Source organism: Notamacropus eugenii, chromosome 1 (assembly GCF_028372415.1).
Source record: "Notamacropus eugenii isolate mMacEug1 chromosome 1, mMacEug1.pri_v2, whole genome shotgun sequence".
Classification (NCBI taxonomy): domain Eukaryota; kingdom Metazoa; phylum Chordata; class Mammalia; order Diprotodontia; family Macropodidae; genus Notamacropus; species Notamacropus eugenii.
Genome location: NC_092872.1, coordinates 81,836,636 through 81,864,596, shown reverse-complemented (window position 1 = coordinate 81,864,596; position 27,961 = coordinate 81,836,636). Strand labels below are relative to the sequence as shown.

The window sequence follows — 27,961 nt, the reverse complement described above, 5'->3', positions numbered from 1 at the left end:
TGCAGGAGTTCAAATCTCACCTCAGATACTTGACACTCACTAGCTGTGTGACCTTGGGCAAGTCACTTAACCCCCATTGCCTCATCCTGGGTCATCTCCAGTCATCCTAATGAATATCTGGTCACTGGATTCAGATGGCTCTGGAGGAGAAGTGAGGCTGGTGACCTGCACAGCCCTCCCTCACTCAAAACAAAGTCAAGTGCAAGTCATGTCATCATTTCTCTGATGGCGTGGTCTTCTTTGGCAATTACTTTCAGTATTTTTTTCTATTTATATCTTTTGTTTTTACATTGCCACTTTTCCTAACATATACCTTCCCCTCCAGCTCCCCAAAGAGGTATCCTTTGTAATGGAAAAAAAAGGAGAAAAAACAAACAGTTCAGCAAAACTAAGCAACATGTCAGCAATGTCATTATATCCAGTGTAGAAATGCAGTTGACAACTCTTAATCTGTCTTCCCCAAATTTGCCCTGGGCTCCACGCTGTCTTGTATGGATTTGGTAGTCCTTTTCTTTTACTCCTGGATGCATTAGTCACTTTGGACACTTGAAGTTCAATCTTTACACACAAAAATAATTTTCTCCTGTTGACTTTAACAGAGGCTTTCTCAGGCAGTCTTGACCTAACAAGTTATGGTGTTCCTGTTGGAGGTCTCTGTGGTCCTGATGCTTGGAAGTCCTACCTTGACCTTGACCCATTCCCTTCTGCCCTACTTGGTTTGTCTGAAGAAAATCACTCGTTATTACTCACAGTTTTAATTGACAGTAGAGTTTATCAGGAAGCACAATGCACTTCGAGGCAGGAGGCCTTGGCTTGCTGGCCCAACATTATCATTTATCGTAATAATACTAGCTATCATTTATATAACACTAAGGTTTGCAAAGTGCTTTACAAGTGTTACCTCATCCTTACAATAACCCTGGGAGCTAGGTGCTATCATCATTTTATAGATTAGGAAACCGAGTCAAGCAAATGTCATGAGTTTCCCAGTTAAGTGAGGCCATATTTGAACTCAGTTATGGAGTCTTCCTAACTGGGGGTCCAACTCCCCATGTATTACACCTTGACCCAGTCACTTGAGCTGTCTAAGCCTATTTGGTCATCTACAAAATGGTCAGCCATTTTGCCAATTGCCGTGATGACCAGATGAGATCCCATGAAAGTGCTTTATAAATGTAAAGCATTGTGTGGATATAAAAGATTATAATGCTCTTTGAAGACACTTAACTTCTTTACCTCCTGCTCTAGGCTGTCTTTCTTCCTTCCTACAGTTCAGACTCCCACCTGATATTCCAGGGTACCTCGCTTTCTCCATCCTAATGATTTTGTCAGATCTAGAGGCCATTGGGGCTAGTTGGTGTAGGGTCTCAGCTGCCATCATAGTCAGCCCACCTTTCCCATTCCACTCACTGCAAAAGGTCCCCAGGGAAGGAATCCCCTTTTGTACCTCCCATTAAATTCCTGTTTATGTGAAACTTCCAACTCCCAGCTTGTTGGTAGAAATGAGATGGCATGTACTATGCTGTGTGAATGAGCAGATTCAGGTCACCATTTCCATCCACTTCCCTGCCTTTCTTATGGTTTCACTCAGGGCTTGTTTCCCTCAGGTTTATCAGAACTTCCTTCAATGCTGACTAACAGTAAATAAAGGCACACAGATCCTTTGCATATACAGCAACCGCTCACTGTCAATTCCCTTTCTGAATAAGAATAAATTCATAGTACCTAGTTCCTCTCATCATGTTGTTTAAACCTCCATTTCACTTCCACTGTCTTTCTTTAATCACTTGCTCAGTTGATACCCATGGCATTCCACTGACAGCCAAACCCTAGTTCAGGGTTAATTACCTGTGTCATAGATCATGTCTGCTCGTCCCGAGCCAGACTGCAGAGAAGGTCTTGGGAATCCTAGCACTTCAATCAGCCTCATTAGATTGGAAAGGTTAGGAGACAGCTCTACTGAATCTGGTGCTTTGCACAAGTCTTGAGGAGGAAAGTTTATGTAACAGGGAGGGGATGAACCAAGGTCAGGATGAGAAAAATGAACATTTTCCCAGTGACATTGTACAATTTCATTGTTTGGTTTGAAGTGAATTCTAGCAACTCTGAAGTTATCTCCAGTTACATTTACTGAAACACCATTCATTTATTAATTCATTCATTCTACAACTATTAAGTTCCTGCTAGATACAAAGCACTATGATAGGTGCCTGAAGGAGATAATTAAGAAGATAGACTATATAAGAATAACGAAGATAGTTAAGATATGACCCTTACCTTCATGGAATTTTTGATCTAATAGCAAGGATACAACAATATACGCAACTGTTGTTCAGTTGTTTGTGTCCAACTCTTTGTGACTCCATGGACCATACTATCCACGGAGTTTTTTGGGCAAAGATTCTGGAGTGACTTGCCATTTCCTTCTCCACTGGATTAAGACAATCAGACGTTAAGTGACTCGCTGAGAGTCACACAGCTACTAAGTGTCTGAGACTAGATTTGAACTCAGGTTTTTCTGACTCCAGGCTCAGTGCTCTATCCACTGAGCCACCCAGCAGTTTTCAACGTACAAATTGCAACACTATAATAAATATAATGCAAAATAGGCTGAAAGAGGCATAAAGTGATACATGCAGAGGAAAGACAAACTTCCAGTTAAGAGATAGAATTCACTAAAAGTATAATGGAGGTGATGGCTTTTGAGTTGGGCTCAATTAATCAGTAAGCATTAATCACCAAGCACCCACCATGTGCCAAGCCTTAAAGAATGGACAGGATGGTAACTGGGGGAACTGGAGATGCTAAATGATTTTCCCATGATGACAAGGTCTGTGTGTATGAGGGTTCAAGTGTCCAGCACTTCATGACTCCAAGACCACTCTATCCAGCCTACCAGGCTACCTCTCAGTAGCTTCCTAAGTCGATATATTGCTTGGCAAGTACTTGGTGCATTGCTCTAGGGAATTTTCTCCTGGTATAGCAATGAAAACAGGTCCATTCTACTCCCTACCTCCTCAAAATGCCAGGTTCTGTGCTAGTCAATGGGAACACAAATTTAAAAATTAATCCCCAACGGAGCTTCCATGCTATACATTCAACTGGGGGAAACAACATGTTCACAGATAGGAAAATGCAAGAAATAAAGATACACACACGTATGGACATATCTACACATATATGCATGCATTAGATATAGACATAGATATAGATATATGACTTATACAAAAATACAAACATAGTGAGGTGGAGTGGGCCATGCCAAAAACTGAAGGAATCAGGAAATGCCCCTTGAAGAAGCCATGGTCCTTGGGAAGTAGAGATTCTAAGAAGTGGAGGTGATTAGAAAGAACCTTCAAGGGATGGGGATCTCAAAAGACTGGAGATGGTTTGGGAGAGAAGGAGGGATATCATGAATATCATGAGCACAGACATGAAGAGAAGAAAACATAAGACGTGAACAAGGGTTGTAGTGAGTGGTCCAGCATAGCCCATAGAGAAAGGAGCAGTATTTGCTGCAAGTGGAAAGCCACGTCATGGAGGGCCTTGAATGCCAGACTAAGGGGTATGAATTTTTATGTGGTAGGCAATAGATTTAACAGGAAGCTAGGTGTAACAGTGAATTTGCTGGGCCTAGAGTCAGAAATAGTCATCTTTCCTAGGTTCAAATCTGACCTTGGACGCTTACTAGCTGTGTGACCCTGGGCAAGTCACTAAACCCTGTTTGAGTCAGTTTCCTTATCTGTAAAAAATGAAGTGGAGAAGGAAATGGCAAACTACTCCAATATCTTTGCCAAGGGAACCCCAAATGAGGTCATAGAGAGTCGGACACAACTGAAACATGAACCACAGTAACAAGGGTTAGTCAGCCATGGAAGAGCTTGGAGCAGAGGAGGTACACAAAATCCCTCTGATAGTGAAGTAACATCTGGATTTCAGGGAGGGAGACTGGAGATTGGGGGCACAGTTAGAAGGCAGGAACAGCTGGATTTCAGGGAGGGAGATTGGAGATTGGGGGCTACAGTTAGGAGGCAGCTGCAGTAGTCAAGGTGAGGGGTAATAAGCATCTGCAATCTTCCAGGCCTCTTGTTTGGCTGCATTAACCTTTGAGAGCTCAGGGTCATCTCCCAGTCATGACGAGGTATCAGAAGAAGCTTTTAGTGGGGGAGTTTCAACAAGGCATACGATAAATATGGTTTCTGGAAGACAAAGGCATGACTGTTCCAGCATGAGTCTCTGCCTCACACAATGGCAAGCACATTAAGGATAGTTTATTCTCGTGAAATAGAACCTTTGCTGCTTGTAGCTCAGTCAGCAAAATCAGCACTGCTGTTCAATCAAGTCAAAATGCATGGTGGTGGTTTTCTTTCTTTTAAGTATCCGGATGAGAGTGGTAGCAGTGGGAGTAGAGAAGAAGCTATTTAAATAGCTGGCCTCAGGGTCAAAACTGGGTAAGGAGGCTTAAGGATGCTGGAGAGGTAGAAGAATAATAGATTGTGGTTGAACAGTAGAATTTCAGAATTCAAGATTTTGGAGGAGATTCACTTCCTTCTAATAAAGGATGCAAGATATGGCCACTGGATGTCTAGTGGTGCCATGAGAAGATCAGTGAATTTTGGTGTCAAAAGCCCTGGGTTCAAATCCTGCTTCAGACACTGACATAGTTATGTGACCTAGATAAGTCACTTAACTTCTTTGAGCCTAGGTTTCCTCATCTGTGCAATGGGAATGATGATACTTCACAGGTTGTTGTAAGGATCAAATAAAGTCATACTTATAAAGAGCTCTGCACTACTGAAAGGACTCTATTACTGCCAGTAATGGTGAGGTCTCAAGTGGGCCCATCTATGTGGAAAGAGTCCCTAGAGGTTTAGAAACTGTGAGGTCAAAGTGTTAGAAGCATTTCCAATGCACAGATTTCAAACTGGAAGATGATGTCAGGCAATGGGGTGGAGGTCAGAGATTTAGAGCTGAAGGCACGTTAGAGTTCATCTAATCCAACCTCATTTTGTAAATGGAGAAACTGAGTCTCAAAGAGGTCAAGTGACTGACCCACGGTCACACAGCTAGTAAGTGACAAAGCCAGGATTTGGACCCAAGGGTCTTTAACACCAAAATCCGCTACTCTTCCTGATGTACCGCTGGACCCTGAAGCAACACATCAAGAGAGTTAAGATAGGAACTTGAAAAGTGGTAGCAGATAGCAAGAAGGCGAACACAAGATGTCTTTTGATTGTCTGGAAAGACTAGTGAATTTGAAGACAGGAAACGACTTTGAGTGCACTACTTACTAGCTGTGTGACTTTCAGCAGGTCATTTATAACTCCTAGGAGACTTGGAATCCTCCTCTATAATAGGACAAAAACAGCCACATTGTGAGAAGACCAGCTTTGATAGACTTAGTTCTTCTCAGCGATACAATGACCCAAGAAAATTCCAAAAGACTCATGATGGAAAATGCTATCCATATCCAGAGAAAGAACTATGGAGTCTGAATGCAGATGGAAGCTTACTGTTTTCCCTTTTTTTTTTTGGTGTTTTTTCTTTCTCGTGGTTTTCCCCTTTTGTTCTGTTTCTTCTTTCACAACATGACTAATGTGGACATGTCTTTAATATAATGATACAGGGATAGCCTATATCACGTTGCTAGTCATCCTGGGGAAGTGAGGGAGGGAGAAAAAATTTGGAACTCAAATTCTTATAAAAGTGAAGGTTGAACACTATCTTTCCATGGAATTGGAAAAAATAAAACACTATTAAGTGAAAAAAATAATAGAGGGACAGAAATCCCCATTCTGCCTGTCTTACAGGGCTGCAATGAGGTTTACATGAGATAATATAGATGAAAGCACTTTGTGAAACCTTAACTGAGTGTGATTACCATGATTTGCTATTTAAGGGATCACTCATGGTTTGTATGTCCCATGTCTCTGGGTTCAGAGCCTGCAGTTCTCTGTTTGTAAGAATTCTCTCTCTCTCTCTCTCTCATTCTTTCTCTCTCTCCTTTCTCTTTTTCCCTCTCTCTGCTTTTGTGTCTCTTTCTTTCTCTCTCCACATATACAGTATATACACATGTGTATTGTATACATATATGTATACACATACATACATGTCATTTACTATATCACAGATATAAAACTCCAGTCTTCCTGGCTCCAGGCAGGGTACTCTATCCACTGCACCACCTAGCTGCCTCTGAACTTGCCCTCAGAAGTTAAAGGAACAAGAAACCTTCGAGAACTAGTCTAACCCTTTCACTTTACATTAAAGAAACTGAGACCCAGAGATGTACAGGAGGTACTTTATTATCTCATTTTAACTTCACAAACAACCCTGGGAGGTAGGTGCTATTATAAGCTCCATTTTACAGTTGAAGAAACTGAGGCACACAGCATTTGACTGACTTTCTCAGCGTCACATAGCTAGTGTCTGAGACAGAATTTGAACTCAAAGTCTTCTTGACTCTGGGCCCAGCACTGAGCCACCTAGCTTCCTCTGAACATGCCTTCAGCAGACATTAAAGGATCAAGATTGAGACCTTAGAGATCTTCTAGCCTAATCCTCTCACTTTACAGTTAAAGAAACTGAGACATTAAGTGATTTGCCCAAGGTCACAAAGGTAGTGAATGACAGTCAGAATTAGAACCCAGATTCACTCAGTAGTGCCCTTTCCAGTACCTCAGGCTTCTTCTGGGGGGCCCCTGTTCATCTTCCCCACCCACTGATGTTGCAGAAGGAGAATACTAGCACTTTGTAGTATTTTAAGGTTTGTAAAATGCTGTCCATATATTGTCATGATTGTTGCAACAATACTAGCTACATCCCTTTTTTTGCAGATGAGGAAACTGAGGCAAGAAGAGTTTCAGTAACTTGCCCAGGGCCCCCTAGCTAATAAGAAGTGTTTGAGCCAGAATCTGCACTCTAGTCCTCCTGAGTCTACCTAAGGCCAGAGCTCTGTCCACTATACCACCGACTACTTCTTTTATACTTCCTATGCATCTTGGCACATCAAAGCACTAGTGTAAGGTACAGAGGGCTTCCGTGGGAGTCAGGAAGGTCTGTGTTCAAGCCCTGTCTCTGACTCACACTAGTCATGTGGTTTTGGGGACATTTCTTAACTTTTCAAAGCCCTCTGTAAGCTAAGACAATAGGTTACAGATGAGTTTCCATACTGTGTTACTTACACAAAGGAAATCAGATCTCTTTTTTAAAAATGTACTGGCAGTATATTGGGCATTAAACTACATCAAGTCAGTGAGCATTTATTAAATACTTAGCCTACTATGTAAGGATCAGGCACTGTGCTAAGGACTAAAGTTACATAAAGAAGCAAAAGACAATCTTCATTCTCACATGCTCATGACCACTCCAGGGGATTTGAGGAGACTCTAGGGAATTCTGGGAGAGTCGATAAACCTTTTTAGACTAGACCAAAGTCAAACCAAAGTGGAATTCAAAGATGGGGACTGGAGGGATACCTATGTATGTGTGTGTGTTTGTCCTTCATTGCCAAAGAAGACTATGCCATCAGAGAAATGGTGATGTGACTTGCACTTGACATTTTTTGTTTTTGAGTGAGGGAGGGCTGTGCTGGTCACCAGCCTCACTTCTCCTCCAGAGCCATCTGAATCCAGTGACCAGATATTCATCAGGATGACTGGAGATGACCCAGGATGAGGCAACTGGGGTTAAGTGACTTGCCCAAGGTCACACAGCTAGTGAGTGTCAAGTATCTGAGGTGAAATTTGAACTCAGGTCCTCCTGACTCCTGCATTGGTGCTCTATCCACTGCACTATCTAGCTTCCCTACCTATGTATGTACTCCAGAGTCTAAATAGGCCATTAAGAACTTTGTAGCTTATAAATCTTCTTTGGGATTTTGGGAAATAAGAACTAGAAAGGCAGGGTCAAAGAAACAATTATCTGAGAGGACCTTTAAAATAGCCAAGAATTTCATGTGATTATAATTGAGACTGACTTTTAAAAATACTAGAAATGCATACGACCAAATAACAATAGCTCCATTTTTGTAGCACTGTGTGGCAGGCACACATTATATAATTATAATTTCATTGGATTCAACCAATAGGTGCTATTATTATCACTACTTTACGGATGGGGAAACTGAGGCAAACAGAGGTTAAGTGACTTGCCCAGGGTCAGAACAGCTAGTAAATGTCTGAGACTAGATTTGAGTAAAGGTCTTCTTGACTCCAGAACTGGTGCACTATCCAGTGAGCTACCTAGCTGACAAATGGATATTGTCTGTCAAGGTAATCACTTTGGGAGGTTATGTACTTATTCCAAAGTTACTGAAAATTGCTCAAAATTTTTTTTGAAACTTGTGGCACAAAAGGACATGAATCATCATTTTATAGGGTATCTCATTTTGACCCCAAAGTGGTGTCCCTCATCTTGATCACTCACTTTATTCACCAAACTTGGCTCCTAATGACTTTTGACTATTTCCTTAAGTCAAATCCACTCCCATAGCATGAAGAATTGCCACCACTAAGGGTATTCAAAAGAATATACTAGAGGCTAGAAAGACAATTCCCAAAGAGGAAGTCTAAAAATGAGTTGAACGATATAGCTTCCTAATATCAAAGAAAAAAATTAATATATTCCACTCTGTGTTTTAGGCACAGGTCTGGCAGAAACAAATTTTATTAATTTATCATTATTTTAGATCCAAGCATTTCTAGCTCAAAGAGGGATGTTCAAATTGGTAGATTCCACTCATGCACTTGGACATGTCTCTAACATAAGGTTTGGAAGTAATCTTTATAAAAGTCTTGAGCAAGGAAAATGTCACAATATGATTAAAAATATAGTTTAGGGCTCACATTCTTCTTCATCTCATAGAACAAGCATCATTTAATCTTTGGAGAAGGCCCCTGGACAATCATTCTCCTAAAACCAATATGTCCTCCTTCCCCCACCCCCTTAAAGGCCACCCTTAAAAACTCTTCCCCTGTTGACCTGTAGGAATCAAAAAGAGCTCCCCCTGATCAATACCCTAATTCCTTCAGAAAAGGGGGAAAGAAAGAGGTGATTGCCTTTAGGTGGACTGTAACTTTCATCTCTTCAGCAGAGGAGGGAAGACAGCAGTCTAAACCAGGATTAAATGATGTGCCTCAGATCACAGGTGGTAGGCATCAGAGGACAGGGTCTTAAACCCGGTTTCTCTTACTCCAGAGCTAATAATGGTCTTTCCATAGAACTGAGCCACATCCCCAGGGTGTGCTGAGGCCAGGTCATAAACAAATCTAATATCTCTCTCTTCTTTCTTTCCTCTCTTCTTTTCTTCTCTCTCTCCCTCTCTCTCTGTCTCTGTCTCGGTCTCTCCGTCTCTGTCTCTCTCTCTCCCTCCCTCTTTCCCTCCCTCTCTCTCCCTCTCCCTCCCTTCCTCCCTCCCTCCCTTTCTCTCTCTCTTTCTCTGTCTCTGTCTCTCTCTCTCTCTCTCTCTCTCTCTCTCTCTCTCTCTCTCTCTCTCTCTCTCTCTCTCTCTCTCTCTCCTCTTCCCTTACTCTCCCTCCAACTGTCAAATATCTGAAGACAGCCTCAGGCCCTGTACCATCTTGGTTGCCCTCCTCTAGGAACCCCAAGTGCATCTTCATCCCTTTCTCCCTCCTGCCTCCTCTTCATGCCATGTCTTTCCTCTTTAGGATATAAGCTTCATGCGGGCAGGTATTGTCTTACTTGCTTTTATTTGTATACCCAGCACTTCATACAATGTCTTGCACATAGTGATAATTGTGATAATAAAATAACAATAATAACAGGTAGCATTAATAATGTGCCTTAGGGTTTGCAAAGTGTTTGACAAATATTGTCTAACTGTGTTCTCACAACCACCCTAGGAGGTAAGGTGCTATTATTATCCCTATCTTACCATTGAGGAAACGAAGGCAGACAGAGGTTAAGTGACTCATCCAGAGTCACACAGCTAGTAAGCATCTGAGGCCAGACTAGAATACAGAACTTCCTGACTGTAGGCATTATACTCTGCCCACTGAGACTTCTCGTTCCCTCTTTTTTTGCTGTAGTCATTGTTCCATCCGACTCTTCCCAACCCCTTTTGGGGTTTTCTTGGCAAAGGTACTGGAAGGGTCTGCCATTTCCTTCTCCAGTATGCCCCCATTTTACATATGGGGATCTGAGGCAAGTAGAGGTTAAGTGCTTTTGTCCAGGGTCACACAGTTAGTAGGTGTCTGAGGATGAATTTGCAGTCAGGTCTTCCTGATATCAGGCCCAGGTGCTCTATCCATTGTGCTGCCTGTTGCCCTTCCTTTATAGTATTTTACAAATATCTGGTTTTATTTTTTTGGTAAGCGCTTAGTAAATGTTTATGTAATATCTCATTTTATTTTGAAGTGAGGACTGAATAAATGCTTATTCATTAATTCATTCAAGTCCCGACCAAAATCTCATCTTCTTCATGATGCTTTTCCCAACCCTTCTTAGTTCGTGTCTTCTCTCTCTTATTTCTTTTTTTAATCCGTATAGAGCTTGTTTGTACATATTGGTTTGCTTGTTGCCTTCCCCACCTGCTTGCGAGCCTTTTGAGGTCAGAGACTGCCTTTTGCGGATTTCTGTATTCCCAGGGCTCAGCACAGTGCCTGGCACAAAACAAGGGCTAATGGGTATTGATTATTTATTCAATGAGGCAGCTTGATGGTATAGTATATAGAGTACTGGGCCTGGAGTGAGGAAAATTTGAATTCAAATCCATCCTAAGACATTAAACTAGCTGTGGGACCCTTCTTTTATCTGCTTAAGTTTCTTCAAAGAGTAATAATAATATTCTTTAATATAATAATAAACATCCAGAGTTGTGGTGTGTGTAATAGGCTTAGCACAGTGCCTTCTACATAGTAGATATTTAATAAACAACTCTTCCTTTATTCATGCTCCCTAAATTGTGGCATCCAGAACTGATCCCAATGATCCTGATGTGGTCTGACCAGGGAAGCAAAGCTATCACCTCTCTTGTCCTGGACACTCTGCTTGTCTTAACGCAGACTAAAGATGGCATCGGTCTTCTTGACTGTCATGTGACTCTGTTGACATGCATCGAGTTTGGCACCGCTCTTTAGTATCACATCATTTATTAAAAAGATCCAGCTGTTCAATTCCATTGAAGAACAAAGAGAAATAGATTTACACAATGGGATGTGGGGAGGAGATACAAGAGAGATTGGACTGCATGGGAAGAATAATTTCCCAATTGTGAGGGGCATTAGACACTAGAATAGTTCTGGTAGGAGGTTATGTTTTCTCCTCTTCTGGAGGTCATTAAAAATAGACTAGATTCTCTTCCGTCTGGGTCTGCAAGGAGGTAGGGAAAAAGACCCAAAGGACTAACAATTCTCTAGTGTGGTCTTTGTGGGTCTTCTAGGTGGTATTGCCAAAATGTGTGTGTTCCTTTGGAAGCCTAAATGACTTTTTAGCTACAGGAAATGCTACTATCTTGGTAGCTAGCTGTGGGGGACTACACCTAAAAATTCAAGTTATTCAGAGTTACTACGATCCTAAAGATATTTGAATCTGTCTGGGGGGAAAATCTACTTTAGGGAGTAATCTTGATTTGTCCAGAGTCAAAACTACAGGATACTGATTGAATTTATTTCAATCCCTTTCTATTTCCTGGTGGTAAGGAGGTGGAGGAATTGTATTTAGACTACTGAAAAAAGTATGTGGCCCAGTCAATTTGGGAACTGTATTTTGCTTGGCTGTTTTCAATTATACTAGTTGAAACTGTGTATGATTATTTTCATTCCTTTTATTATTGTGTAACTTTTTTTGGGAGGATCTTAGGACATCCCAAATCCTAATGATTTTGTGCTAGTGAGTGGGGTGGGCAGTTATTACCAACTCAATCAGAGCAGTTTTCCTATCCATCGTCAATCTTTGAAGGGATGAGCTCCCTGGGCTTCTGTAGGGCAGAAGAGTTCTTTACTCCACTTCCTCATTCTGAGCAGTAAAGCTTCATATCAGCTTGTAGCCTTTCTCCCCTTCTGCCACTGCTTTAATTATGTAGGTCCCAAAGAGGTGACCTTGTGGTTTTCAGGGAGAGTTCATAGGCCCATTCCAAGAAGGGATCTGTGGGCCCCAGCATGGTTCCTGAAGTTGGGTCCCCTCTCCACCATGCAACCACTTCTGAAACTGGGTCCTTTCTCCCACAAGAGAAGAATGGTGGTAAACATAGGACAGAATGCCCTTACGTCATCACTCTCCACTAGATGTCTGAAACATTTCTCCTAACCTTATACACAGCAACAACCACAGTGTGAGAGGAATTTTTCAGGTGCACTTAGTCCTTCATAGCAATGCAAGGATCTAAAAAATTCCCAATGGACTTTCGAGGCAAAACGTTTTCCACCTCCAGGGAAAGAACTATGGAACTGGACTGCAGAATGAAGCAGACCATTTTCTTTTGTGTTATGTTTTGTTTTATGGTTTCTCCCATTCACTTTAATTCTTCTATTCAACATGACTATGGTGAAATTGTATTTAATAGGAATGTATGTATAGAACCTATATAAGATTGTAAGCCTCTTGGGGAGGGAATGGGGAGGGAGGGGGAAGAGGGGGAGGGGGGAAAATCAAAGCTCTATGGGGGTGATTATAGAACACTGAAAACAAATAAAATTTTTATTTAAAAAAAACCATTTCTCCTAATTCCTTCAGCACACTATGACCCATTAAATCTGTGTTAGGCTAAAGTCAAGACAACATTGGACTAATTTGCAATCTATTTGGAGGGAAGGTGGGGAACCTGTCAGTCTTATTTGTGTGTAGTATCATCATTGGATGGTAAGCTCCTTAAGGGCAGGACCTATGTTGTTCTGTCATTTTTTTCAGTTGTGTCCAACTCTACATGACACTGTTTGGAGTTTTCTTGGCAAAGATACCAGAGTGATTTGCCATTTCCTTCTCCAGTTCATTTTTTACAGATGGGGAAACTGAGACAAACAAGGGTAAGTGACTTGCTCAGGGTCACACAGCTAGTAAGTGTCTGAGGTCAGATTTGAACTCACAATGAGGAGACTTCCTGACTCTAGGCCCAGCACTCTATCACTGCTCCACTTAGCTGCCTGCCTGGTACATAGTAGGCATTTAGTAAAGGTTTTGATTTTGACTTAGAAAACAATTCAGTCTGAAAGCTGGAGGAGTAGCAGGGAGGCCCTACTGGGTTAGGGGCTTGGGCCTTGAGTTCTTTAGTACCAGCTTCTTTGGGCCTCTAGAATCCTTTACCTCATTTCTTATGTGATGCCCTGCCATACTAGGATCCCAAGTTCTGCCAGGGATTTACCCAGGGGCCTAGACTCAAGGGGAATTATTTTCGAGCTTCTAGTGGAGTGAGAGAGAGCAGAGATGGTGAATCATGGTATGCTGGATACATGTCTAGTTCCAAGTGCCCAACCCTAACACTTCTTGAAATTATGTTCGACTAGTTTGTAGATGTTTTCAATGTAAGTTCCTGGAGGACAGGAACTACTTTCCTTTTGTCTTTGGATGTTCACACACTGCCAGGCCCATCACAGGAACTCAATAAGTGCTTGTGGATTTGTATACATGCTGTATTTCCTATTAGTAGAATGTAGGTTTTTCTGAGGACAAGGATTTTGCTTTTATTTTTGTATCCCTAGGACCTAAAACAGTGTCCAGTACATAATAGGTGCTCAATAAATGCTTATTGAATTATTTACTTGCTATATTCCCTGTCAGTATACTGTAAGGTCTATAAAGACAAGGACAAGGTCTATTCCATGTTTGTATCTCCAGTACCTACCATACAGCCATCTATGTACATAATAAACTCTAAATGTTTGTTGATTTGAATTAAACTTGCAGTCTCCATAAGTGGGGTGCTATTGCCAATGCTCAGCAAGGCAACAAACCATTGCCAATCAACCCAACAGCCAGCATTTACATTTCTCTCCTGGCTGTGCTGGTCCCTTCTCCCATTAAGTTCCTCCCAGGGCTTCTGTTTTGACCAACCTTCATTCCTTTGCCAACTGGGCATCTGACTTTCTGGACTTCAATGCCATGCCTCAGCTGCAATGTCAACCTGGCACCTTCCTCAGTGCCTCCTCACCTTGGAACATCTGACTCTGTGCTCCTCTTACCCTGGAATATCCTTCCTCCATGCTGGTCCTCTTCTCCCATTGGTGAGTTACTCCAGGGTCTCCATTTTGGGGAAAGACCCAGATCAGTTAAGGGCAGCTAGGTGGTACAGTGAATAGATTACTGGGCCTGGAATCAGGAAGACCTGAGTTCAAATCCAGCCTCAGACACGTACTACCTGTGTGACCCTGGGTAAGTCACTTAACCCTGTTTGCCTCAATTCCTCATTTATAAAATGAGCTGAAGGAAATGGCAAACTGTTCCAGTATCTTTGCCAGGAAAACCCCAAATGGGGCCATGAAGAATCAGACACGACTGAAACAACTGAACAACAGACTAGTCAGGGCTCATACCCTTCCTAGCACCACCTTCTGACATTCTAGACTTTGACATTATGGCCCAGTATGGGCACCTTCCTCCCCACTCCTTTCCTTTTGTGTATCATTCCCCCATTAGAATATAAACTCTTTGAGGGAAGGAACTATCCCTTTTTTTCTTTTTGCTTCTATTTGTACCAGGGATTAATTCAGTGCCTGACACATAGTAATGATTAATAAATGCTTCTTGCCTTGCCTTGTTGCCTACTTAGATCTTTAAGGTTTACAAAGCACTTTATACATGCTATCACTTTACAAATGTTATCTTTACATATATTATCTCAATAGTTATTGTAGCGTAAGTGGCTGTCTTCATGGTCAAGATTTGAGAGGTCCGTGGAATGCCCCTGCACCCAAATTAACTACTTCATTCACAAATGTGGAGTGTTTTCATGAATAGCCCTGTGATACTGAATGCTGTGGGAGATCTCCTGAGAGAGGCCATTCAAAAGTCTGTGCCTTGTCTGTCTGACTCTTGAACTCCTTTTTCCCAAAGTATTTCCATACTTGCACAGCACTGAAGGCTCAGAGGTCACTTAGCCAACCAGGGGTCATGTCACCCTCCAAATACCTCAGCACTCAGTATCACAGGCCTGTCCTATAGAAAACTTGCTTGAGGTTGGAGTACAGTTACAAAACAAACAATAATGCTTGAAATTCATTCCCACATTCCCCACACATATGGATTAAGGTTTTAAGACCCTGCTAAAATACACAGGTTATTTGAAAAAGGTAACTGATTAACTTATTATTAGCCATAAAAAATGAAAAAGGCAGGTACCAAGCAAGAGAGTGAAGGAATAATAGACAGGACTGAGAAATTTAGATGGGCAGAAGGGAAGGAAAAGCCCAGTGCATGAAATGGGATGGAGTCTTGGTTGATCCAGGGTAGCATTCCCAAACTGGTTGATGGAGGGCAACAGATGGTGGGGGGAGGGCAGGTTCTATATGGGAGAAGAAAATATGGAAGGAGGTAGATGACAAATTGACCCTGGCAGCAAAAACAGTGATAAAATTGTCATAGAATCCTTTTCCTTTCACTTTTCATCAGTAGATAAATGGCCTTTAGAACTGACTGATTACAATCATTACAATGATTACAACAAACTGTTGAATGGAGGTTTGCTATTTACCTACCTCTTCATCTCACTGGAACCCCCATTACTGGGTTCATGCTTCACTACCCTTCCTACCTCTCCATAGCTCCCTCTCTTCCCAGGCCTCCCAACCCAGCCACAAATACAAGAAAGGAACCACAGTTCAGTGTAAAAACACAGGATTAGGAGTTGGGACACCAATTTTCTAGTACTGAAGTTGCCCCTAGTTAGTTGTGTAATCCTGGCCAGTCACAAGGCTCAGTTTCTTCAGCTATGAAATAGGAATAAGCCTGAGTCTTACTGAATGAGAGCTAAATGGTAGCAGGGGAGGAGTCTCCGGCAACTACTTCCTCACTTTTAGATGGTCACCAACAAGAGGATTGGTCCAGGTCTGGCCATTTTACCAGCAGCCATGTACTAAGAGAATTCTGAACAGTACAGAGATGAGGTGAAATCCAAAATGCCTAATCAATCAGCCGTTCTGCAACATCTTATGTTTGATAGGGGTTAAATATCAACTTCCTAGCAGATTGTAATCCAAGTTATATTATTAAATCTTGTTTTGTTTTTGTCAAATGTGTGCATTTTAGTGTCCTATACCTAAAATTCTGGTGGGTGTAGAAATAAATGACATACCCTATACTTGATTCATATTGTACATTAGGTATCATTTTACTCCTTTTGTGGAAACCCTAGATGTGAACTAATCTAAGCTGTACATAAACATGTCCCTTGAACACCAGGGGTGAGGCTTACCAAGCTGAAGTGTGTGAGATCAAGGAACCTTGTCACTTCTCTCATTAGAGGCCAGGCTCCCAAGACTGAACCATGTGACTGGGTAGGAAAAGGAAGTGGATGCAGAATCCAAACTCTTATGGAATCCAGCCATGGTTCCTCTATGTGAGTCTCACTGGGGACACTCCTCTTATAAGAGGCTTATAGATTTTAAGCTGAAAGGACCTAGAAAATCGACTAGTCCAACCTCATTATTTCCATGGAGAGGTGAATCGACCTGTTCACAGTTAATTCAGGTAGTATTTGGCAGGGTTGTTTCTGTGTCTCCAAGGTCAGACCTCTTTCTACTCATTCTTCTTCAAGATGACTTGCCCTCTGTCTTTTCCACTTGGTTAGGGTCATGGAGGGACTCGAGAGAGCAGTACCTTCCTACGGTGGACTGGAAGCAAACATTCCACTTGGTACTGTCCCCTCTAACCAATGTCCTTACTTGACCCAACAATGCCCATGATGAGAAGGCTTTTTCTTCTGCTGGGGGGGATGGGAGGTGAATGACATCAAGGCACAATGACAGAGGGGCTCTGATAATTGCCAGGTCTAGGCATATGATAAAGCAGAGCAAAAGTCTAGCCACAATGTTGGGCTCTGAAGGGAAGGCAGAAGCTAACTTTTTGTAGGGCTCCCTTTTTTTTTCCCCCCACCCTCCCCATACCACACCACCCTTTCTCTGGGGAAGAAGAAGGGGGAATTCTTCTGTACATGAGTGTGGAAGGCAAGCCCCACCCTCGATGTGTGGTCCCAAGATACTTTCTCTTCATCCAGAGTGAAAAAAATAGATACATTTTATTCTGAGTAGAAGTTTCCAAAAATATTCATCTGTGGTAGGACCAAAGGGAGGAGGGACCAGGAATCCAGGAGTCACTGACTTCCAAGGCAATTTAGACAGGAAACTAAACTTGGTAAGAAGGAATAGGTTCTTGGCTAGAAGAAAGGAAAGACTGTTCAGGGCAGGGTCCGGATGAGCCCTAATCCCCTGGGGGCACTAAGAGAACTGAGCCGTGGAAGGTGGTTGGCAGCAGCTTGCTGGATGGTAAGCCACAAAGAGGTTGGATCAAAGGAGAAAATATGTGTAAAATGCTTTGAAAACCCTAAAGAGCTGAGACAGTGTAAAAAGCACTAGATTGGGAGTCAGAGGACCGGAGTTCAAATTCTAACCCCGAAGATGACTGCTTATGTGACTTTGGCCAAGTCACTGAAGATTCCTGAGCCAGTTTACTCATCTGTAAAATAAGGGGATTGGGCCTTCTAAGGCCTTTGAGTTCCCTTCTGGCTCTGCATCTAGGAGCCTATGATAATTATTGTTTGCCAACTCTTGTCATAAAATTAGGGCTGGACTGGGGCGAGCTCTCTTTCTTGAGGGTTATTCACCACTTCCCTCTCCACTCTGGAGAAAAAAAAGTATTGGGGTGGGCAGAAGTGTCAGTATATGAGAAGATGCTCTACCTAGGGAAAGGTGACAAACGGGGGAGGTGCAGGGTTGACTTTCCCCAGCAGAAGTCTGAGAATTTCAGGTGGACCTATTCCTCAAAACCCTTAAACAATCCACTTTATTTTTAAAGCAACTGATGATTCTCCAGCATTTTTATAGCAAGCTAGAATACTGAAGGATGGAAGGGTAAGTGATGGCCCCAGAGGGATCATTGTTTTAGAAGTGGGAGAGATCTTAATAGCCATTTAATCCAGTTTCCTTATTTTACAGATGAGGATAACCAAGTGACTTGCCTAAAGTCACAGGGCAATATGTGGCAGAGCTGAGATTTGAACCCAGGTTCTCTGATTTCAAATCCATCCAGCTTTGTTTGGCCATGGGAATCTATTATCCTCTTGAGCTCTCTTAGGGGATGGGCTGTGAGTGGAGGACTCCTGAAAGGGAGAGGGAGGGCTATATCAGTGGAAGAGGGAAGGGAAGGGGCTCACATTTTGGTTCCCTCTTCTGGTGAAGTGGGATTGAAGCTATTGCTAGGCGAAGAAGCAGAGCTGGGCTTGGTGACGAATGGGCCACCACTGGTAGTTGGTCTGGAAGCAGGCCTGTTATTGGTGCTGGACGCATTTGTAATTGATGATGAGGAAGGCTGGAGAGTTCCTGAAGTCAACATAGGCTGCATAGCAAACTGCTGCAGGACATGGGCTGTCATGCTGGTTCTGGGGCGTGAGGCTGTAACAGAACAGAAGATTTCCCCAGCCCCAGGAATCTTGTCTTTCTCCAAAGCATTTCTACACAGCTGATCATCACAATGTCCCTGTGAGGCCAGTGGAACATATTTTTATCTCCCTTTAATCAAGGAAGACCCTGAGGGCCAGAAGAATGTTTGGCTTGTCCAAGGAAACCTGATTAGCTGGAGTTGTGCAGAGGCCTAGATCACTGAAAGTTTAAATATTTGGTAGATCTCCTGACCTTTGGGCTGATGATCTTTCTGCTACCCCATGTGCCTTCCCCTGAGTCTCTGGGAAGCGATATTTAGACTCAAGCAGTCAGGAGTGGAAAAGTAAGGGCCACCTTGTACTGTTGCTAAAATTAGTTTTGTCCAAGTTTTGTTTGTTTTTGAGGCAATCAGGGTTAAGTGACTTTGTCCAGGGTCACTCAGTCGGTTTGAGGCTAGATTTGAACTCAGATCCTCCTGATTCCAGGGCCAGTGCTCTATCCATTGCACCATCTAGCTGCCCCTGCCCATGTTTTCAAGAAGGATCTCATCCAACCTGACTTTACAGGAGGATGATACCAAGGCTGAGGGTTTCTGAACTTTTTGGCTGTTAATGAACCACAGATAAACTGGTAAAATAACAATAATAGATAATGCTTATATGTAGCACTTTAGAGTTTATAAAGCTCTCTACATACAGTACCTCATGTGACTCTCCCAGTGACCCTTTAAGATACAGCTTATTATTTATTCTTATTTTACAGATGAGAAAACTAGGCTGAGAAGTGATCAAGTGATCGATTTAGGATTACGCAGCTACAAAGTGTCTGAAATAGTATTCAAGCCAGGACTTTTGAATTCCAAATCCAGAGCTCTATATACTATGCCATCTAGCTGCATATAGGAAAGGGAAATAGGGAGGGGACCTGTGATTTCACCAGTAGAGGGAACTTTGTGTCCTGGAAACTCTACCAATGCACGTCAGAATCTTCTTTGGCAACATACAGTCATAGGGTGTTGCCTAGAACAGAAGTTTGACACCACTGGCCTAGGTCCTTGAAAGGTTGTGATTGGCTTGGGCAGCATGTGTATCCCTGGTGGGACATGAAGCTCAGTCTTCTTGACTCTTAGGTCAACTCTCTATTATACTATACACTGCTGTTTGGTGTTATGTAGTGTTTAGTCATGTCTGAGTTTTTGTGACCCTAATTTGGTGTTTTCTTAGCAGAGAATCTGGAGAGGCTTGCCATTCCCTTTTCCAGCTCTTTTTACAGATGAGGAAACTAAGGTAACTGGGGTTAAATGACTTACCTGGGGTCACACAGCTAGGTAGTGTCTGAAGCCAGATTTGAACTCGGGAAGATGAATCTTCCTGATTCCAGTCTGGGTGCTCTATCTACTTTGCTACCTCGCTGCCCTGCTACCTCTCTTTACACGTAAGAAAATAAACTCAGTATTATTCCACAGTGGATAATCAAGTACTTCAGCCCCTGGCTGTATGTAGGCTGCTTGTATTCCTCTTCCAGACCCTTCTCTCTTAGGTTTATACACAGATGAAGGGGAGAATCATAGCACCTTTGGGTTCTAATGGGACAGGTGAGATTGTTTAGAATGTCTAGAATAAGAATGGGAATGGCCCTTTTTAAGGGAGAGTGAGGCAGGGAACCTGGGAGGTCTACTTATCACATTCTTTAGCGCCCCAAGACTGTCCTAGAATTATATCATCAGAAGGAGACCAGATTTAGGGAGACATTCTCTGCCCCTTCCAATGTGTGATAGAAGATAGCTCCTCCCCTTTGGAGAAGAAGTTGGGCAAAGCCTTCTTTAGTAGGAAGAGAATAGGAGAGGCTAGAAACTCAAAGGAAGTCCTCCCAACAAGAGGCGTAGTGAGGAATTGATTTAGAACTAAGAATTGATGAGTACAGAGATTCAATCCAGGGATTGGAGCCCCAGGAGAGAGGGATTAGGTGAAGACTCACCAGGGTGGATGGCACTAGGGACAGTGCAACGTACACGCTCATATCCATTGCGGGATGATGGAGGCCTTGGGGTCTTTAATGCTAAGGAGAGAGAAGTAAAGGAAGGGGTGAGCACATGAGAGTTTGTTGAGGTTTCTCTCAGTTTCTTCTTGTCCATGGATACCCCCTCCACCCCAGATCCCCTCTCCCACCCTCAGGGTTGTGGCCTATGCCAACATTTGACAAAGCCATGGCTGTGTTGTCCTAGACTTTCACCTGCTTGCAACTGCACCTCCTATTCCTCCCCACATATATCTTGTCTTAAGTCCATGGGGTCTTCTCCACAAGTCATGTCTATTCCTCACTCCCCATCTTTGCTCCCTCCATTCTACCTATCCTGCAATATCCTCCCCACTGCTCTCAGTTTATCCAAATCCAATCATTCTCTTTCTTAAAGGCCTCCTCAACCTACAGGGAGGTGTCCTCTTTTCCAGAGTTCTTTGGCACTTATTGTATCTATTGCTGATTTGACTGACCACAGAATCATAAATTTAGAGATAGAAGGGGTTGTAGCTGTTATCTAGTCTAACTGCTCTCATTTTCCAGAGGGGGAAACTGATACCCAGAGAGGTTAAATAACTTGCCCAAGGTCACATAGGTAGTACAAAGGCGAGATTTAAACCTATATCCTCTGTCTTCAAGTCCAGTGCACTTTACACCACCATGATGGCTCTGCCACTTAACTGTTCCATGTATATTTGTTTTTTCTCTCCAACTAAACTGTAAGTTTCCAGAGGGCAGGGGTCATAGCTTATACTTCTTTGTCACCTCCACATTACCTAGTACTAGGCTGAGGACCAAGTGGGGCCTTCAATGACTGAAGGAATCAACCAATGAATTTGGGTTCTGGTTTGAGTTGGGAGATTAAGTTAGCCATGGGCCACCACTAACTAGGGCAAACCCTAGCTGCCACCATGGTGACATAACTTGAAAATCTGGCCTCCAAGGAAGCTTCTTCAACAATATGTACAGGGTGACCCAAAAATCTTTAGTACAGCTTCATGCTTTGAAAGCTAAAAAGCTTACGAAAACTTTTAACAGCTTAAAATTGCATTAAGACTTTTGAGACACCCTGTATATATATACCCTAGAAGGGTTGTGTATATGGAGGAAGACAGGATCATATATCCTCATAGGATCATAGATTTAATGTTGTAAAGGATCTTAGACGACATCCCACTCATTTTACAAATCAGATTTCTGGGAGTGACCCAGAGAAGTTAAATGACATGCTCAAATGGAAGCATTGGACTAATGACTTCTCTTCAGGTTTTCTCCAGCTCTAAATCCTACAATCCTAGGTAGCTGAGGCTGCCATCTGAACTTGGGGCCTCCAACTCCAAAGCCAGGGCTCTCTCCACTGGACCCTACTGCCTATCAGTCAATCTTGATGTGCTGTTCCTGAGGCTTGGGTCCCTGGCAAGTTGGGAAGGGTCTCTGAAAGGTGTTGGTACCGTGGTACTGTATTCAAGGTGGCGCTTCACCCTACAAATGATATTTGATATTTATATGATACCTTAAGGTCTTCAGACCACTTTACATTTTATTTGATCATCACAGTCACTCACTCCATTTCATAACTGAGAAAAGAAAGGCTGAGAGAAATTATGAGATTTGTCTGGGTTCATACAGATAGTAAATGGCAGATATGGGGCTTTAAACCCAGATCTCTCCTGAGTTTGAGCCCAGTGCTTTCTCTACTATGGCATGTTATCTCTTTATTTTAAATATTTTATGCTGTATCTTCTCTATTTTTATCATCTTCATTTCTTAATATGTGCCTGCCCCCTCTTGACCCCAGCAAGTTATCCCTTCTAACAAAGAGTAAAAAGAAAGAAAAAAAAAATCAATTCAGCACCTCAAACCCGCACATCAATTGAATCTGGTAGTCTATGCAATGCTTTATGCCCATAGTCCTCCAACCCTGCTCTGTGAGGCCAAGCTTGGTCATTAAAATCACACCACTGTTGCTTCTTTGATAATGCCACAGATTGGGGGGGGGGGGCGCTAGATGGAAGGACCTATGCCAGGTTACTTCCTTATTACAGATACCAGAGCTAACCAGGGCTGGGAGCCCCACAAGTACATGAGCGAAAAGGAAGGTGAAGTTCTCAGGGGGTAGTACATCTGAACCCTGAGCCACCACTCAAACCTGTCACAAGTCATACCTGCCAGGTCCTTCTCAGTAATAACAGGACGTGGAGAAGCATGAGAGGCCATCCTGCCTTTGTACATGATCCCATCCACTCCCAGAATGTTCACTTCAGTCTGGGGAGACAGAGAAAGCCCAAACCCAGCCCTTGGGTTAGGACTCAGTCCCTTTATGGGAAGAGGGGAAGGGGCTGATTCTCTTGCTATATTCCTTTTGCCTTCAAAGGCTGCTCACCTTTGCCTTTCTAAGAGACACGTTACTGCCAATTTCAACTTATTTTGTCCTCCCCTACTACCCAAAGTCCCAGTCCCTCCCTGGAGAGGAGCCTTCTCCCCATCTCCCTACTAAGGCCTGGGACAGGTCTAGGCAGAGGAGGAGAGAGTTCAAGTCACCTGCCCCATTCCACCCCCAGGATCCCAAACATCTGGAACTGGATGAACCAGAAATCAGAAACAGGCTGCACTCACATTCTCAGGAGGAAACACGGAGGGATCCCCATATGGGTAAAGAGTGGTGAGGTTGGGGTTCTTGACGATCTTCCTTAGGCTCGAGTTGTCCCAATATGCCTGGCCGTCTGGGGCCGCGCGGGCTTGCTCAGAGAGGTTCATCATTTCCTGCATTGGTTGCAGTTGTTGCAGTCTCTGCTGCTCTCTGGGAAAAGATGCCTGACATGAGAGGGGGACCAACCTCCTTCCCAGCTCAGGCTGAACCTCAGGAGGCCACAGTGGGTCCTGATGCATCAGGAGGCCTGGCATGGGAAGGGCTGGTAGAGCCATGTTGTTAGCACCGCTCAGGCTGGAGATTCAAGATGTATAAGAAAATCCTTAGACTGGACCTAGGAAAGCCTCTGGGAGAGCAGTGATCTGACTAAAACTGGCAATGTTTGCTCTTCCTCAGGCTAAAGCTCTCTGTCTTTGGCAGCATGTTCATCAGGTTAACTGTGGTGAGGATGATTGATGGAGGTGGGGGGGTGTTGTTGGGGATGCCTCTCATGCTCCTGGTTTGGACTCCCTGTGCTTTTTCTTACCCACCATGGCATTTCAGAAAAAGCACTGCATTTATAAGCAATCTGAGTTCTGGTTCTGACACTTTCTAGCTGTGTGACCATGGGCAAGTCACTTAAACTTGGTTTTCTCATCTGTAAAACAGAGACAATAATCCTTGCACTACCTACCTGAAAGAGGAGTTGTGAGGAAAGTCTTCTTGCCAACTGTAAAGAGCTATAGAAATGTGAGTGACTGTATTATCATCAATGTTATATATCATGTAAAGATTGGTGGGAGGAGGGAAGCTGGGAACCCACAAGGCGGGAAAGGAGAGTGGTAAGGGATAACAGGGGTTCAGAGAGTTTTAGTATCTTCTCTAGTTGGGAACCAGGAATCCAGCAGTGAGCTCGGTTGAGTAAGCAAAGTGCTGCTGAGGTTGGAGTTTCAATCTTCAGGAGGATGTGTTGTACAATAGAGGAAAAACAGATGTTCTGTGGTCACAAGCTGAACCCTCATCCCTGATTTGCTGTCTCACATGTGAACATGCTTGGTCACAATGGGGACCAGACCAGAGGGTACAGATGACTCAGTTCAAACCACAAGTCCACTGCTATTCAATTTGATTTTAAGAGAGTGAATTAAGTTCCTATGCTAGACACTTGGGGAGAGACATAATTAGACCTGGTCCCTCCCCTCATGGAGTTTTACTAGGGGTGTGAGAAGCATGTACAGATATCTAGAATATGCAATAATATACGCCAAATGTATTAAATAGAAACAAAGCACTCTATGTTGCTGAACAAGTTATGGTATATGAATGTGATGGAATAATTCTGTGCTGTAAGAAATGAGGAAGGGGAGGGTTTTAGTAGGAAGACCTCCATGAACCGATGCAAAGTGAAAGGAAAAGAATCAGGAGAAACATATATATAGTAACGACAATACCGTAAATACAAAAAGCTGTGCAAAGGACCTGGGATGAAGTATGCTACCCACTTCCTGATAGAGAGGGGATGGACCCAGGGCAGAGATTAAAATATGTATTTTAATATATATACACACACGCATGTATACACACGCATATAAAGAAGATGAACAATTTGGGAATTTGTTTTTCTTTACTTTTCTTTTGTTAACGTTTTTTCCTTTACTTTCGTAATAAGGGTTTTTTAAAAATTTCTTTCTTAGTTGTATGGGGGAGGCAGAAGGGAGAGAAGGTAGATTATCATTGACTGAAAGGAATAACACTTAATTTTTTAAAAGAGTTGGGGGAGAAAGCACTATACAGGAAATGAGGTGGTCAGGAAAGGTGTCCCAGAGAGAGAAGGTAGATAGATTTTCAGTGATCGAAAGAAATAAAATTTAATTAAAAAAAAAAAAGATGGGGGAAGCGCTATACAAGAGATGAGGAAATCAGGGAAGGCTCTCAAGGTTGGGTTGGAGTTCAAGATGCAGACATTCTAGGTATCTGGAACAGAATGGACAACAGCAGGGAGGAAGGAAAGTGCAAAATGTACACATATACACAAATATATACCGTATTTCACCGTATAATCGTCGCCACCGCATAATTGTCGCACCTCGTTTTTTCAGTCCAAAAATTGGTTTATAACCTTTCATCGTGTAATCGTCGCACCGTATAATTCTGTTCGTCACCCCACTTAAAAGATAAACAGAGCATCAATGTATTCTTCTGTGGCATATGGATATGCATTCATCTCCTGCGTGTTGTGAGCCAGGAGCCTGGAATTCTCAGCACAGAATTCAATTTTAACATATATTCATGAGTATTCCATGCATTGTAATCTCACCAGACAGTTTAGTAATAAATTATTTTTAAGAAATGCCAGAACAAATTTTTAAAAACAAAAAAGCTTTTTTGCAAAAAATTTGGCATAAAGTCTGCAGCAATTATGTGGTAAAATTACATATATTGTTGTTTTCTTTGTTTTTTAGGGAGGCAATCAGGGTTAAGTGACTTGTCCAGGGTCACACAGCTAGAAAGTGTCTGAGGCTTAGATTTGAACTCAGGTCCTCCTGACTCTGGGGCTAGTGCTCTAATCCACTGCACCATCTAGTTGCCCCACATGTAGAATATACTTATGATACAGACAGGAGGTCTTGGATTACTCAGGATAGAGGATGGGAGAAGTAATAAGACGAAAAAAGATTGAAAAGGTAGGATGCTGCCAGATTATGGAGAGTCCAGAATATCAGGCAAAGGATACTGAAATTTGTAGGCAGTAGGAAGCCAGTAGAACTTTTTGAGCAGAGAAAGAAAATGAAAAAAGGTACATTAGGGTGGAAGGAATAGAGGGTTATGGAGTGAGAGATCGTAAGACTGAGTCACGGCTCTGCCATTTACTACCTGCGTGACCTTGGGCAAGTAACTTAATATCTCTCCACCACATTTCCTCATTTGTCAAATGAGGGATTTGGACTAAGTGGTTTCCAAGTTCCTATCTATTGTTAAGTCTACAATTCTACGGAGAGTCTGAGCTAGGATGGTGTAGAAATAAAGTAGTCATAGAGAGAAGGGAACATTTATAAGTGATGTGCTAGAGGTAGCATCAGCAGAATTTATAAAGGACTTGATATGAGAGGTGAGGGTCAAGGATGCATTAAAGAGAATTCCAGGGCTCAGAACATGAGACTGAGGAATGAGGATGTAACTGGCAGAAATTGTGAAGTCATAAAAGGGGAGAAAGTATAGGTGGAAAAATAATCATAAACTTGGTTTTGGAAAAATGCGAAATCTAAATAGAACTGTGCTGGAGGCAGTTGGTGGTGCCAGTATGGAGCTCAGAAAAGGGCTGAAAATAGAGATTGGAGGCATTCTGTGGGAATGAGATTGCCAAGGAAGAAAGTGTTGAGAGAGAAGAAAATCAAAGGCAGAATCTTGAGAAACACTCTCCTTAAAAGGGCAGGGGAAAGGATGAGGAGTCAACAAATGCCAGCACAAGAGAGTGAAAAAGGTATTGAAACTAGAGCAAGAGGCCCTGGGTTCAAATTCTAACTTTGCCATCTACAACTTGTGCAACCTTAGGCAAGTCAATGGACTTTTTTGGGCCTCAGTTTCCTCTTCTGTAAAATGAAGGCGCCGAAGAAGGTGATCTCTAACGTCCCTCCTAGTTCTAAACTTATGATCCTAAGGAGACAGAATTGTGTTTAGAAGGTTGGGAGGGGCTCAGCAAAGAGGTGATACAGAACAAGACATACATTTTCAAACCCAGCCAATGTGTAAATTTGTTTCTCCTGGCTATCTTTTTTTTTTTGTTACTAGGTCGGGCTTCTATTTGTGTAAAAATAATGAGAAAGGATAGAAGGAAAGTTTTGACGGGAATAGTGTTTGTAGTACAAAAAAGGAAAGAAGACTGTCAATCAAATTTTTAAAAAATACACAGAAAAGAGCAAAAGGTTCGGCAAGTAGGAGAGCATTGGTATTACTGTGTTAAATTGATATCTAAAAAGTCAAGCTATATATAATAGATTCATAGTTACATATCTCTTTTTTATTATTCTTTGTATATTGTAATGTTCATGCTTGTTAAGTTTATAATAACAATTTAAAAAGAAATAGGAGAAAGAAGAGGAAAGGAAGGTGTTTCTGAAGCTAAGGAGGAGAGAATGTCCTGTAGGAGGGAAGTGACTGACAGAGTTAAATGTTGCAAAGAGGTCAAGGAGGATGAAGACTAAACAGAAATCTGGTGATTGGTTGGTTAATGTTGACCTTCCAAAGGGCAGCTTCATTAGAATGGTGGAGGTAGAAACCAGATTGCGTGGGGTTTGGCATGTTCCAACGCGTCAAAGTATGTTTCCTTTCGAGACAGAAAGCACAGTGTTATTGTTATCAACTATGTTCCAGCAGGGTCAGACTGTCTCCACCCAACTGGTGAAAAATTCCAGTGGTGCCACGCCACTGGATGTGACTTTGGGTCCTTAGAGATTTGGGCCTCTTGCAATATTACTGGGAGGAGATGGAGTTGGAAGCAGAAGTCAGTTCAGCGTCCACTGTTCACTCATTCACTCATACCTTTCCCTCCTTTTCGCCCCCTCTTCTCATCCCTCACCCCTACTAGAAAAGCATAGGCTTCTGAATAATTTGTGGGGCACATGCTTGCTGGAGATAGGTCAACCCTGAGTCCCAGTGGCTGACTGGGACTGCATAGGGATAGTGTCCTCCATAAATTCAGTAGAGTGGAACTAAGTATCCAGGATTCTTCTAGGGAAGAGTAAGTCCTGAGGACCCAACAAGTCCTTTC

The 27,961-nt window shown here is 42.6% G+C and overlaps 1 protein-coding gene across 3 annotated transcripts in view; it reads right to left on the bottom strand.

Annotated features, from left to right (window-relative positions):
* Positions 1 to 17,166: 17,166 nt before the first annotated feature.
* C1H16orf96 (chromosome 1 C16orf96 homolog) overlaps positions 17,167 to 27,961 on the bottom strand; it is a 75,622-nt gene continuing 64,827 nt past the window's right edge. The window contains exons 15-19 of one of the 3 annotated variants that reach the window (XM_072607423.1): positions 25,237 to 25,359; positions 23,181 to 23,364; positions 22,730 to 22,829; positions 20,523 to 20,603; positions 17,167 to 18,557 (exon numbers count right to left, since the gene is read on the bottom strand). In XM_072607423.1, coding sequence (XP_072463524.1) covers positions 18,316 to 18,557; positions 20,523 to 20,603; positions 22,730 to 22,829; positions 23,181 to 23,364; positions 25,237 to 25,359 — 730 coding nt within the window. In that variant the 3' untranslated portion in view covers positions 17,167 to 18,315. Of the gene's footprint in view, positions 18,558 to 20,522; positions 20,604 to 22,729; positions 22,830 to 23,180; positions 23,365 to 25,236; positions 27,518 to 27,961 lie in introns of those variants that run through there. The other 2 variants (XM_072607432.1, XM_072607441.1) reach the window with 2 other exon arrangements.